Source organism: Galleria mellonella, unplaced genomic scaffold, assembly GCF_026898425.1.
Source record: "Galleria mellonella isolate WM207_F2 unplaced genomic scaffold, CSIRO_AGI_GalMel_v1 utg158, whole genome shotgun sequence".
NCBI classification, from domain to species: Eukaryota; Metazoa; Arthropoda; class Insecta; order Lepidoptera; family Pyralidae; genus Galleria; species Galleria mellonella.
The window spans coordinates 2,971,398-2,987,101 of NW_026442003.1; the positions used below are offsets into that span (position 1 = coordinate 2,971,398).

Sequence of the window (15,704 nt, forward strand, 5' to 3'; positions counted from 1 at the left end):
CAGAGGGTGACTTTTGTACAAAAGTCGTTTGCTTGGGTACCTCTGTCCCATTCGTGTTTCAACCGTAAAGCAGTTGTGTTTGCATGGCTGTGTTTTGGTTTAAAGAGTGGGATATGGCGTGAATTTAGAGGGTACAGAGGAATAACACCTGAGCCCTCCTGAGGACTCAGGTGTTATTCCTCTGTACCATTCCTTTCCATTCCTGAATGGCAACCTTCCATCAGGTGGGCCATCAGCTTGTTTGCCATTCTAAGTTGTATAAAAAAATATATATACTTTTTTCACAACACAGGGGGCAAACGAGAATGCGGCTCACCTGATGGTAAGTGACTACCGCCGCCCATGATCACCCACAACACCAGCGGCATTGCAGGTGTGCTGCCGGCCTTTTAAAAAGTGATATGCTCTTTTCTTGAAGGTTATGTTGTCGTATCGGTTCGGAAATACTGCTGCTGGAAGTTGATTCCAAAGAGTGGTTGTTCGTGGAAGAAAGTGCCTTGAAAAACGCACGGTGGAGGACCGCCACTCGTCCAGATGATTGGGATGAAGTTTTAGTTTATGGCGGGTTGTACTGTGGCGAAAATAAGCAGCAGGTATCAATACGAACCGTTCTTATAATTTAAGCTACAATATATGTCCGTGTGTTTCCACTTCACGTATCCATTGCGGGATGCTGCAATGGAACGGTCAGTGTGTAAGCGCGCGCTTACGCGTAGAGCGCGGGAAACCGCAGCCAGTGATATCTATTGATTGGTATTCCGTTATTTTTTAATGTGGCAACATTAATTTGTACAGATTAATCATTGCGCTTAAGAGAAGTAGGTAATTGAAAATTAAAAAAAAGAAAACTACGAATTTAATAAATTCAAATATTTTAAATTTTATTTTTAATTTATAATACACAAAGGAAACCAACAGATACATTTTCGATAATTTTTTTTTAATACGCGTTAAAATTTATGCTCGGATCACAAAATGATAGCGTTCTAAAAGTACGTAAATAAGTTTTTGTATTATGTACATTAAATAATTAAAAAATTCAAAACAGCAAAATAATATCTTTTTAATCGAAATTCAAATCGTATTAGCGCGGAAACTTCTAGAGCGGATATCTTAGTTGCGACTTTGCGACAGTTGTAGATGCGATGAAATTAAAAAAAAAAAAATAAAAAAAAAATTGTTGTACCTATTAATAGTTTATCCATAACGGGAAAGGCAAAGGTACAAAGTTTAACTTTCTATGGTTTTAAGTTAATTTTTGACAGGCTATGGTTACCGTAACGTTGTCACAGACATATCTACTCATTCCAGTACTCTTTGTCTCTCCTTTTTAAGATTCGTTAATTTTTATGGTATTTTAACATTTTATTTATTTATTTGTAACTATGACATTTAAGTCGATCGGTACACATGTGTGACTGTAACCACTAATGAACTGTCAGTTTTCTCATATTAGGTTTGCTGGAAGAAATCTCTATTGGAGATATCCTCGCCATTGTGCACTATTATGTTTGTTTTTACATTTCAATAAGCTTTTGTGTACAATAAAGATTAAAGAATAAATATCTGAAGGTAATAGGTAACCGGCGAGCGTGTATGACAAGACTGATGAATGTGGAGGAAGCGAAAGAGGTTTGTTTGAATCGAAGCATTTGGCGTTCCATTGTTTCTGCCTACCCTAATGGGAGACAGGCGTGACAGATATGTATGTATGTATGTAATAGGTATAAAATATACAATAATAAGTTAGTAAAGGGTTTTCTAAGAGACTACAGCGTGGGGTTCTTAAAAAAAAGGGATAAAAAGGTTTATTTAGGGTCGGTAACGCACGCGTAATGTTCATGGTATTGCAGCCGTTCATAGGCTACGGTAACCACATACCATCAGGGGGGCCGTATGCTTGTTTGCCACACCAGTGGTGTAAAAAAACATACCTATTATACGCAATAATTAAGAGGTTCCGTTATAGTTATTTTCCTACGGAATTCTAAAAAGATAGTGAAATTGGGATTAACGATTTATATAACCTAACTATATCCCGCGGTATTGCTCGCTTGAATTAGAATACAAAGTATCCTGTATGTTTCATTTAAGGTTAGTAACATACAACGAAACATCTTTATGGGGGGAAAGGGATTTTTAGTAATGGAGATTGAGAATCCTATTGCTAACAATATACCCAACCAAGTCGACCTCCTCGCGGTTCTCCCTGGAAACTATCACAGTTAATTCCTGATGAATTCATCATGATAGGCTAACTGGCCTGTTTTCATTCTCATCTATCACCCTTCACTGGTGCTCCGCCAGCGTATTCCGTTAGCGCAGGCGAGGTTACCATACCATTTTTATCCATAAAAAAAAAGAACTTTATGAAGGGAAAAAGAATTGTTAGTAATTGGGTCTAACATTGTCATTACTATCAATATACCCTAACTGTTATTACTCTATGTTTTAATTGCAATAAAGAACTTGTTCTTAGATTTAAAATGACACAAGATAGTATCCACAGAGTAAGCACTATAAAGAGTACTATCTATTTAACCTGTAAGATATGTACCTAACAGTGTATTTAACTATCCTACCATATAATTTCCCGCCTTTATTGGTGTTTAAATTATCCTGTGTACACAGATTATAAATTTATGTCCTAGATAGGATATGTTTGTAGTTATAGTATTGTAAACAGTATCTAAGCTAAACTCGACAGCGTAAACAATAGCTTTACGGTTATATGTTTCTACCGTGAAGCAGTTGTGTTTGCATGGCTGTGTTTCGGTTTGAAGGGTGGGATATGGCGTGAATTTACTGGGTACAGAGGAATAACACCTGAGTCCTCAGGAATGGCAACGCATGGGGGGTATCATGGGCGAAACAGTACATTCTGTTATGTCCATGGTACTGCTCGTGTTTATAGGCGACGGTTACCACTTTCCATCAGGGGGGCGATCAGCTTGTTTGCCATTCTAAGTTTTTTTTTTTTTATATATATTTGTTTTACATAATAATAATATTGTTTAAAAGTAATACAAATTTATAATGTTGTTGCATTTTTAATTGTTAATACATTAATAAAATTCAGCATTACAGATTATTATATTAAAAAATCTTAAACACTTTTAGTTATTTTTTAATTACACCAAAACACACACAGTCCACGAAATGTTATAATTTTAAAAACTATCTCTTAAGCGTCGCTGGAACGTTCCTTACTCTTACAAGAACACCGGAATTGCTTGGCTACGCCACAGCACAGTGCCTCAAACAGGTACGGTCAACAATAACCATAGAATACTAACAGATTTCTCTTTATCTCCCATCACATTTTTTTATCGAATTTACCATGGGGAGTGTCTTGAGCAATTGTTCGGATTACCTGCTGCTGATTTTCGCTACAGCACAACCCGCCATAAACTAAAGTTTCATTTTAACCATCTGGACGAGTGGCGGTCCTCCACCGTGCGTTTTTCAAGTCACTTTCTCCCACGCACAACCGCGCTTTGAAGACAATATCCAGCAGCAGTATTTCCGAACCGATAGGACATCATAACCTTTAAGAAATGAGCATATTCCTTTTTTTTTATATTTTTTTTATATAACTTAGAATGGCAAACAATCAAATGTTGTCTGTAAGAGATCGCCCTAGCGATAACACCGCCTCTTGTACCTTTATGTGTATATTTCAATCTGTATTTATGTTACTGTATTTCACTTGAATTATTCACTTGTCATTGTATATTTTTATTTATGTTACAATAAAGAGTTAAATAAATAAATAAATGATACGTGACGAAGTATTAAAGTACATCGAATTTTGATGCTGACCGTACCATTATAATTTAGGTACTGTTATAGTTTTGTCTGTGGCACAAGCGAGACGCCATTCCAGGCGGCTGGCAGTAGTTGTTTGTTGTTTTAAAATAATTAATTATTTCTCAAATATAGTAAGTACAGTGGAAGCGTCTGTTACACCTAATAGTAGGAGAACTATCAAATTTAACTACACCACAAATAAAATAAATAAATATAATAAATAAATCTAATATATACAACTCTCGAATCGCGGTGTTTGTTACCAAACTCCTCCGAAATGACTTTACCGATTTTTATGAAATTTTGTGCGCATATCGGCTACGTCTGAGAATCGGCCAACATCTATTTTTCATACCCCTCAATGATAAGGGTGACCCACTCCTAAATATATTTTATTTAATCTTTTTAACAAAAAAAAAAATTAGTTTATTATGATTTAGCATTGAAAAATACATACAACTTCAAATTTTCACCGTTTTACGATCAACCCCTGTTTTTTAATCGCGATTTTTATATGCCGCAATAGGGTTACAAGACGGCAATCGAATATAATAATTGTAGTACGATAAATTTTCATGTATAGTTCTCGAAATAATGTAATATGGTAAAACAACGTTTACGTCAGCTACATAGTTTAGCTACAATTTTCAACCGATCTCAAAAAGAAGTATGCTCTCAATTCGCTTATATTTTTTTTTACGTTTGCCAAATTATAACTGCGTCAATTGTAAACCGATTTGGAAAATTCCTTTTTCCATTTGAAAAGATATACTTACCGATTGGTTCCATGGAAATTTTATCAAAATAGATTCAATAGTTTAGTTTTTTTTTTTAATTTTTTAAAGGTCATTTACCTTCTTCAGGTATATCTGTCCTATCGTACCCTGAACTGATTTCTCAAACAAAACTTTATCTACCTTCCCTAGACGCGGAAAGAGAAGAATTAATGGGCATCGATAGTTTACAGAGAAGTTCAAACATTTCTGGTTTAAGTTCAGCTAACATAGACTGAATAAGACCAACATTAAATTTATTTAAGTTAAAGTGACGCATGAGTTCTTCTCTTTCCTTCGTGTTAATACGACACTCTAATAGGATATGATGCACATCATCGATGGTATTACAAGTTTGACAATGGGGTGACAAGGACTTTCCCATCATATGTGCAAATTTTTTTTACGGATAATGACCAGATCATAGACTAACAGCTAATTTAATACAGTACCTATTGATTCTAATTCCACAAAACCAAGGAATATGTGGAGGTTCAGCCTGAATAGTTAGTTTTTAAATCAAAATATTTTGGTTTTGTCATAAATGAAGTCAGTTTTTTCTGTGAAACACAATCTTTATATTGGTAAGACAACGTAATACGGTCGCGTCGATTGGATCTTGGCTTGATAATTATAGATATTTTCAACGCCCTTGAGAGCGTGTACTGGCGAACTACAGGCGAGTAACGAGTCATACCTACACTAGGTTTGAGCAGAACTTGATGAAAGAATGTATTACTTTTATCAAAATGTGAAAAATATTTTTTTCATACCACTGAGGTGGCAAACAAGCATACGGCCTTCCTGATGGTAAGCGATTACCGTAGCCTATGGACGCCTGCAATACCAGAGGTATTACGCGCACGTTGCCGACCCTGAAGAAAGAAGACTATTTAGGCTGTAGGGTATGAAGATAAACTCCCTGTCGATGGCGAGCCGTACGATGATAGAAAGTGGCTGTGGCCATCATACTGAACAATTCTTCTAAGCACAATCACGCCATATCGCACCCTTCAAACCGAAACACAGCCATGCAAATACAACAGCTTCACGGTTGAAACACGAATGTGACAGAGGTACACAAGTAAACGACTTTTGTACAAAGTCTCCTTTTGGTAGTGCATTTGTTGTGTGCAGCAACAGTTGTGTTTCTTGAATTAATGATTAGTACTGTATTTAACAATTTTGGTGAAGATCTATGTAACTTATGTTTGTGCAAATCAATAATTGACTTAAGGAATTCAATCAACTGCAAAAAACGGAGGTTCAAAATTCAGAGATATAGTTTTATGTTCGTTTCCTCATAATTCAGTCATTTATAAACTTATTTGGAAAATTATTTCTTTATCTGGAAAGATATATTTTCTGATGGAAATTTAATTGAAATGGATTCAATAGTTTTAAAAAATAAAATAAAACGATGGAATAAAATAATTGATGTCGAGTTTTTTTTAGTGAACCGCAATTTTAAATTATTATCATCGAAATAGATATCTATGTAGAAAATTTTATTGAATAATTTATTTATTTTTATTTATTTATTGACCTCTTTATTGCACCATAAATAAAAATATACAATGACAAGTGAATAATTCAAGTGAAATACAGTAACATAAATACAGATTGAAATATACACATAAAGGTACAAGAGGCGGTGTTATCGCTAGGGCGATCTCTTACAGACAACCTTTGGTTAAAGGAGAACAGATAGAAGTGTGCAGGTGGCGCGAGAGGGAATTAATAATTTTTACGTGGATAAAATACAAAAACCTGTAGTGCACAAAAATATCAAATATATATAATTTATTAAACTACTTACAATAACAATATATATATATATATATATATATATATATATATATATATATAGTGAGAAATTATTTCTATTATAACTTTTTGAGAACAGTCGAGTTCTCGGCCGTCGCTTACAGCTAAAATTGCATTCCAAATGGGCGCTAAAATAATGAAAAGTTATTATTTAAAAATGCTTAATTGCAGTTTATTTAAATAGAATTATGAATAGGTCAACGAACTGTGCTGTAAAAGTTGCTCAGTTTAAAAATACATTCAGGCTATGTATTTTTTTTTATGGGTGAAAATGGTATGGTACGCCCGCCTGCGCTAACGGAATACGCTGGCGGAGCACCAGTGAAGGGTGATAGGTGAGAATGAAAACAGGCCAGTTACCACATCATGATGAATTCATCATGAATTAACTATGATAGTTTCCAGGGGGAACCGCCAGGAGGTCGACCTGGTTGGGTATATTGCTAGCAATGGGATTCTGTCTCCATCACTGACAATCCCTTTTCCCACTCAGGTTACGTATTAACTCGAAATAAGAAGGAATTTTTCTTTTATTTTTTCCTTCCTTCCTTTGTTTTATAAGTTTTCCTTTATATCGGTTGGAGCATTAAAACAGCCAGTCAAATATAATGCCATCCGTAAAGTGAGCGTTAGAACTGTTAAAGAGACAGTGTAAGTGTAGTTTTCAGTGTGTGTGGGTGTGTAGGTGGAGCTGGCCAGTATGTACGGCGTGGTGGCTGGCCAGAAGCACAGCAGGGGCAAGAGGGCGCAGCGGCACGACCAGGTGAGGAGTTCTTTTTAATCGTCATACTTACGCGAACAGGATTACCATTCTCTTCTACCATTTATCTTTATGAGTTGTTACGATAAATATAAAATATATTCATAATACTTTTGCGTTGCCTAAACTGCCCTCACATTACTTGGCGTTGGTGTTACAAAGTGGATACATTTAATTTCACTTTGTACTGTCTATTTTGATGTAAAAAACTAACTTTGCTACGTGGCTATTGTCACTTATTTGTTTCACAGAATAACAAGTGTGCTTTCTTTATTTTTCTGGTCTGATCTTAAGATTTAGTATGTTCTAGTTGTTAAGCCATCACGTTGTGTAAGATCTATGTGTACACTTGAATCGTGTTATATGTATCGAATCAGAGTAAATGAAATGAAGTGAAATGAAGCGAAATGAAGCGAAATGAAGCGAAATGAAGCGAAATGAAGCGAAATGAAGCGAAATGAAGCGAAATGAAGTGAAATGAAGCGAAATGAAGCGAAATGAAGCGAAATGAAGCGAAATGAAGCGAAATGAAATGAAATGAAATGAAATTAAATTTTCACCGATTAAAAAAATTGGTTGAAAAAATAATCGAACTACCGCACACCACCCAGTCTGCGGCACGCTCAGTACGCGGCAGCGTTTCATTTCGCCGCGGAACGTGTCGCGGCCAAATCATAATTTAAAGAGAGCGCGCGTCGAATTTTTGCCGCAGCGGATAATGTTTGAGTTATTTATTCGCGTATTATTTATGAGAATCCTTAACGTGACTCGTCTTTCAAAAATATAACGTTAGGAATATTGAATTTGGGTATTTATTAATTTGGCATGCGGTCCCGGCATAGAATAGGCCCGTGGGTGTCATCAGAGGGAGACTTTGTACAAAAGCCGATTGCTTGGGTACCTCTGTCTCATTCGTGTTTCAACCGTAAAGCAGTTGTGTTTGCATGGCTGTGTTTCGGTTTGAAGGGTGGGATATGGCGTGAATTTACTGGGTACAGAGGAATAACACCTGAGTCCCCAGGAATGGCAACGCATGGGAGGTATCATGGGCGAAACAGTATACTTTGTTATGTCCATGGTACTGCTCATGTCTATAGGTGACGGTTACCACTTTCCATCAGGTGGGCCGTCAGCTTGTTTGCCATTCTAAGTTGTATTAAAAAAAAGGCGACTAAGGGAGGACGAAGGATGGCCAGCAGCGTACTTCTTAAGACATCTCTAAAGCCTAACTACTGTTTGCAAACTGCCTGTCGAGCGTGGCAACTATCGGTAAAACCCACCAAGGCTTATGTTCAGCTGTGGACAGTTAACGGCTGGTGATGGTGATGAGATATATATATATATATATATAATTCTAAAAGTTACTCTGTACAAACAGAGAGTGATAAATGTGAAGGGTCCCATAGGATGTTGACTGTAGTAGGCGCTAACCCGGTAGCACGGGGGGGAAAGGGATTGTTAGCAATGGAGTTCGACATTGCTAGCAATATGCCCTATCAGGTCGACCTCCACGTGGTTCCCCCTGGAGACCATCGTGAACAATTCCTGTTGAATTCGTCACGGTGGGCTAACTGACCTGTTTCATCTTCACCTATCATTCTTCACTGGTGCCCCGCCGGTGTATACCGATAGCGCGGGTGGGGTAACCATTACATTATCATCCATTTAAAAATTGACCAGCTTTCATCCTCACCTATCATCCCTTACTGGTGCCCCGCTAGTTTATACCGATAGCGCAGGCGGGGTTACCATTCCATTATCATCCATTAAAAAATCTGACAACTCCTGACAACCTCATTGCTAGCAATACACTCTGTCAGGTCGACCTCCACGCGGTTCCCCCTGGAAACCATCATGGTTAATTCTAGAGGAATTCGTCACGATGAGCTAACTGACCTGCTTTCATCGTCACCTATCGTCTCTCACTGGTGTCCCGCCAGTGTATACCGATAGCGCAGGCGGGGTTACCATTGTTTTATTTTGTTTTATACAACTTAGAATGGCAAACAAGCTGACGGCCCACCTGATGGAAAGTGGTAACCGTCGCCTATAGACATGAGCAGTACCATGCACATAACAGAGTATACTGTTTCGCCCATGATACTCCGCATGTGTTGCCATTCCTGAGGACTCAGGTGTTATTCCTCTGTACCCTGTAAATTTACTACCATATCCCATCCTTTAAACCGAATATATTATATTTTAACTCATAAGATATTATATAAGGGCAGCGCAGCGGGAAACGGCTAGTTTTCAAAATAAATATTAGTGGTAGGCCCTCTTTGTCAGATCGTCTGGGCGGTATCGAGTGATCATAGCTCACAGCGATTTGACGATGCGATGGAAACAACGAAAAGGCGGTGCACTATGGTAATTAGATGGCGAAGAAGTCGAGGAGTCTATGGGAGATAACATGATTGAAAATATGCGTTACTAGCTCACCGCCCCGGGCGCCGCGCGGCTACATACAAGGTATATTAATTAAAGATTGCGTCCCACAAAATAAACCAATCTTACTTATGACTAAAGCAGTTATTTTGAACTAAAAATTTAACTAATGAACAGTTTTAAATAACATTCCTGTGAGATCAATCTGTATTTCCTTTCAGATGAAAATATTTTTTTTTATACAACTTAGAATGCCAAACAAGCTGACGGCCCATCTGATGGAAAGTGGTAACCGTCGCCTATAGATATGAGTAGTACCATGCACATAACAGAGTATACTGTTTCGCCCATGATATTCCCCATGCGTTGTCATTCCTGAGGACTCAGGTGTTATTCCTCTGTACCCTGTAAATTCACGCCATATCACACCCTTCAAACTGAAACGCAGCCATGCAAACACAACTGCTTCACGGTTGAAACACGAATTGGACAGAGGTACCCAAGCAATCGACTTCTGTACAAAGTCTCCCTCTGGTAAAACTTGTTCTGTTCGCGCGTTTCCTTAATTTTATATACTTTTTAAATAATATTATTATAAATTTATTCTTATTAATAATGGTATGTATGCTAGTTCAAAAATAATGATAATAATCGGTACCTAGTGCTAAATTCATCTCCCTTGATCCTATCCTCTCCAATCACCGTCATCGTCTTTACCTCTGAACAAAAATAAAGTCGAATCTTGATCTTGAATGTGTTTATTAAATTTGTACAAGAACGTCACAATCGAGAGTGCTAGATAAAAAACATTTTTTTTTGTATAAAGGGCCTACAAAGAGTTAATATACCAGTTATTAACTAAACAACCTCCGAGTTACAACAACCAATGAGGACGCCGGAAGCTTGTAAGGAACGTCAGAGCTGTCTTCAATCTTAACCGTCAATGTGACGTCCGCAATCAACAAGCAACTACGTAGAAAAAAATATTAATAACATTGTTGTGCTGTAAATGTGGTTACCGCTTTCATAATTTGAAGTGCTGTGTTTGTAGACAATATTGTGTGTGTACATTGGTGATAAAGTGACGGAAGGAATCAAGGCGCCCGCACAGGACATCGTATGATAGCCCCCGACAAGACGGCGAGTCCTTACATCCTTTTTGTTATCTCTGCCACACCTAGATTTGTCTCCAATAAAACCCACCATGTTCTTTTATATAATTTTTGGACATTCAATGTTATGATGGAAATTTCCACCATTACGCAATGAATGGTTAAACCAACTTCAAAAAGTTATGTTTGTCACCTCCATAACTCAGTCAGTTGTGAATCGATTTGGAAAATTCTTTGTCTATCTAAAAGGACATACTTACAGATTAGTTTTAAAGAAATTTTAATAAAATCAATTCCATAGTTTGGTTTTGGAATTAAAATAACTCATTTTGTCGTTTATTTTCGTGGAACACAATCTTTATCACCATCACCATCATTTCAGCCACTATCCGTCCACTGCTGGACATAGGACTCCACCATAGACTGCCATAAGGAACGGTCCTGAGCCACCTGCATCCATTGACTCCCTGCAATGCATTTAAAGTCATCACTCCATTTAGTGGGTCGATGTCGCCACTCTAGAGACTTCCTTCCCCATCGGTTGTCGGCTCTTCGAGCTTGTGACCAGCACATCACCACTTCAGCTTGCTTATCCTTCACACATTCCTAAATAGTCACGTGCAGTGCGGTTCCAGAGGAAATTTCTTTCACGGACGCTCAGGCTGTGGAGCGAGCTCCCTGCCGAGGTTTACAGTATGGGGTTCTTCAAAAAGGGTATATAAGGTTTGTTCAGGGTGGGCAACGCGCACTTGACACCCCTAGTGTTGCAAGCGTCCATAGGCTACAGTGACCGTTTACCATCAGACGGGCTGTACGCTTGTTTGCCACCATCGTGACATAAAAAATATAACAATTTTAAAGTATTGAAATTATTAGCGAAGTATTTATATCGTAGCGTATCAGCGTAGGGTTCTTCAATAAGTGGGTAAAGAGGTTTCTTCAGGGCGCGTAATACCTCTGATATTACCTCTGGTATATTGTATATATGTTATAATTTGTGTGCTGTAACTAATGCAACTAAAATCTATCTATTTATTGTTTTGAATAAAAATATATATATTTTATTTATTTACACTTTATTGCACCAAGTAAAAAGAGAAATAACAAATACGGTAAATATTAATGAGAAGTGATACAAAAGGCGGCCTTGTCGCTAAGCAATCTCTTCCAGACTACCTTTGGGTAGAGGACATTGAGAAAAAGACAAAGGGTAGGTGGCGCACTATTATATTGTTTTTGAATAAATAAAATTCTCGTTTGTTATGTACGATACGACTTATTTGTCTTAATTAGCTTATGCTTATAATTAGCAGAGAACTTTATTAGAGCAGCGTACGCTGTCTCAAGTGTTCGAATATTAATGTAGATGGCGCCACGGTGCGCGTAACTTAGAATGTAATTTAATTATTAATACGTGCAACACGATACGTGTAAAAGGGATTGTTGGCAATGCGGAGTAGTTGCCCAGTTGCTAGCAATGTGTCCGGTTAAGCATTGCCGAATTATCCATTAGGCAGTGTTAGTTTTTTTTTTTTTTAATGGATGATAATGGAATGGTAACCCCGCCTACGCTAACGGTATATGCTGGCGAGGCACAAGTGACGGATGATAGGTGAGGATGAAAGCAGGCCAGTTAGCCTGTCGTAATGAAACAGAATTCAGCACGATGGGTTTTTAATCCATTTATTATTATCTTTTTTCTATAACAAAGGAAGTATGTGGCTCACCTGATGGTAAGTGACTATCACTGCCTATAATCACTTACAACAGAGGCTTCCAGGGGGGACCACGTGGTGGTCGACCTGTGAGGGTATATTGCTAGCAATGGGACTGGTAGTCCGCATTACCAACAATCCCTTCCCCGTGTGGGGGTCGTTCTACACTGCTTTATAATATTACTATAGAGTTTATAATATTTTTTTTCTGTTTAACAGAATGCGGAAGCTAAAAATCGTGGGATCCGTGAGCGGCTCATGGCATACGTGAAGAAGCGGCTCAACCCTCAACCAGGTCAGTTTGTCAATTTATTTACTAAATAATGCCCGCAATCTCGCTCGCGTGGATTTTCAAAGTATGTAACTAGGTACTGTATACAACAGATTTGAAGTTAAACAAGATACACAATTTTTACTATAATTTTTAAATTATATACATACATACTGTCCCATTCGTGTTTCTACCGTGAAGTAGTTGTGTTTGCATGGCTATGTTTCGGTTCGAAGGGTGGGATATGGCGTGAATTTACAGGGTACGGAGGAATAACACCTGAGTCCTCAGGAATGGCAACGCATGGGGGGTATCATGGGCGAAACAGTATACTCTGTTATGTCCATGGTACCGCTCATGTGTATAGGCGACGGTTACCACTTTTCATCAGGTGGGCCGTCAGCTTGTTCGCCATTCTAAGTTGTATAAAAATAAAAGTTTAAACTAAAAGAATTTTTTTTTGTTAAATAAAGTCATAAATTATTTATTGATAGTTAAAACAAGAAAATCCGCAGTAATACATACACCCGAGTATATATATATATATATATATATATATATATATATATATATATATATATATATATATATATATATATATATATATATATATATATATATATATATATATATATATATATATATATATATATATATATATAGTGATAAAGGGCAATTCGCAAAAATTCAGCCAATCATAGTTATGCATAAGATTTATCTAAACTAAAATTATAAAGAGGAAAGATTTGATTGTTTGTATTGGATTGAATAAATACAAAAAAAATGTTTAATCAATTTTAAAATTTCTTTCATCTGTACAAAATTACGTTACCAGCAAGTATTTTTTTTTATGGGTGAAAATGGTATGGTAACCCCGCCTGCGCTAACGGGATACGCTGGCGGAGCACCAGTGAAGGGTGATAGATGAGAATGAAAACAGGCCAGTTAGCCCATCATGATGAATTCATCAGGAATTAACCATGATAGTTTCTAGGGGGAACCGCGAGGAGATCGACCTGGTTGGGTATATTGCTAGCAATGGGAGTCTCAGTCTCCATTACTAACAATCCCTTTCTCTCCAACCAGCAAGTATTTGCTTATCGTATTTTATATAAATAAATAAATAAAGATCATTATATATATATTAAAAGGTCAATATATGATAATTAATTGGAGAGTTAGCCGGAAATTTATATATACGTATTAAATGCCTGTATTATATAGAACTATTGCAAAATTGCTGAACTAGTTTCTAGATTCATTACCACAGTTGTGATTATCACACTTGGTTTATATCGCATTAGAAATTCTGTCCATGAAAGTACAAGATTACTGTACCTAATCAAATATTTATTTATAATCTAGTTTTACTGCAATAACGTAATAAAGCGTATAGCGCCATCTAGGCCCGCTACTGTAAATTTTTAGCAGCGACATCTATTGGCTCTATACCAACTGATGACCTGCTACTTGACTTAGGCAAAATACAGTACTGAACATTTTATTATTACAAAGCAGATGTCGCTGTTACGTGTTTTATTTAATTTCTTATGGATTTTTCTCGATTTTCTGAAAGCAGCGATGGAAATATAGTTTATAATAATTATTAATAGGTGCATATTATATATTATTATTTTACTAAAAATCTAAACTTATAAATAAATTTTATAAAAAAAAAAATTTTTTGTTTACAACGAATATACTCAAAAATATTTAAAACAATTTTAAAAATTCTTTCGCCTATAGATTCCATTATTGGCGAGTAACATAAGTAAATTACATAGATTATATATTATATTTAAAAGGGGTATCTTTTTACAAATAAATGCTCCCTAATCACGTAATTAAAGATTGAGTTTCACAAAAAAAAAGACTTAACAAAACAAAACCAAACAAAACCGGTTAAATAATAATATTTATTTATTTATTTAGATTTAAAAACTGAACCTCTGAATGTATTTTGATAAAATTCCTATACGACCAATCTGTGAGTATTTATTTTATTTTATTTATTCATTAGTACATATATGTGTACATGGCGGACTTAATACTAAAAGCATTCTCTCCCAGTCAACCATAGGGAAGTGTCAGAATACTCGAATGCGGTACTAGTAATTATTGATATACATACATACTAAAATTACATATATAAACGAATAAATATATATGAATAACAAATATACTTACACATATATGACATATACTACATATATTATACACGAAATTGAGAATAATATAAAGCCTGTATGTACCATATGAGTAGGTCCATTCAGATAGAAAAAAGATTTTTCCAAATAGGGTCAAAACTGACGGAGTTATGGGGTCACAAACATGAAAAGCTACAAACGAATTGGAAACTTCTTTTTGAAGTGGGTTGAAATGAAACCAAAAGGAAGTTATATATTAACATATTTATAGAAATATTTGCCAGGCATCTGGCTCCTTAAAAAAGGCATATCATATACTCTTTGTCATGTTTTTGCGAAGTTTTTCTTATATCATGGGGTTTTTTTTAATGGATATCATCCATGGAATAGTAGTCCCACCCGCACTATCGGTATACACCGGCGGGGCACCAGTGAAGGATGATAGGTGAGGATGAAGCAGGTCAGTTAGCCCATCGTGACGAATTCAACAAGAATTGTTCACGATGGTTTCCAGGGGGAACCACGCGGAGGTCGACCTAATAGTGCATATTGCTAGCAATGGGGCTGTCAAACTCCATTGCTAACAATCCCTTTCCCCCCTATATCATGGGTTTTTTTAAGGGTGAAATCCACGCTATCGGTATACACCGACGAGGCACCAGTGGAAGATGATAGGTGAGAATGAAAAGGCAGGTCAGTCAGCCGGTCGTGATGATGGAATTCACCACGATGATTTCAGGATGGTGACAGAGTATATTGCTAGCAATGGGACTGGTAGCCCGCATTGTTACTCCTTAATTTGATATTGTCCGCTACACCGAACACAAACTGTACAAAAATCCAAGTTATTAAATTTTTTTTTTTTTTTTTTATATATTTTTTTTTTTTTTTACAATACTGT

The 15,704-nt window shown here is 36.5% G+C and overlaps 1 protein-coding gene across 1 annotated transcript in view; it reads left to right on the forward strand.

Annotated features, from left to right (window-relative positions):
• Nucleotides 1–944: 944 nt before the first annotated feature.
• LOC128200120 (Kv channel-interacting protein 1-like) overlaps nucleotides 945–15,704 on the forward strand; it is a 129,781-nt gene continuing 115,021 nt past the window's right edge. The window contains exons 1-3 of the mRNA XM_052892412.1: nucleotides 945–992; nucleotides 7,096–7,173; nucleotides 12,605–12,680. Of these exons, the coding sequence (XP_052748372.1) occupies nucleotides 960–992; nucleotides 7,096–7,173; nucleotides 12,605–12,680 (187 nt within the window). The 5' untranslated portion in view covers nucleotides 945–959. The remainder of the gene's footprint in view (nucleotides 993–7,095; nucleotides 7,174–12,604; nucleotides 12,681–15,704) is intronic.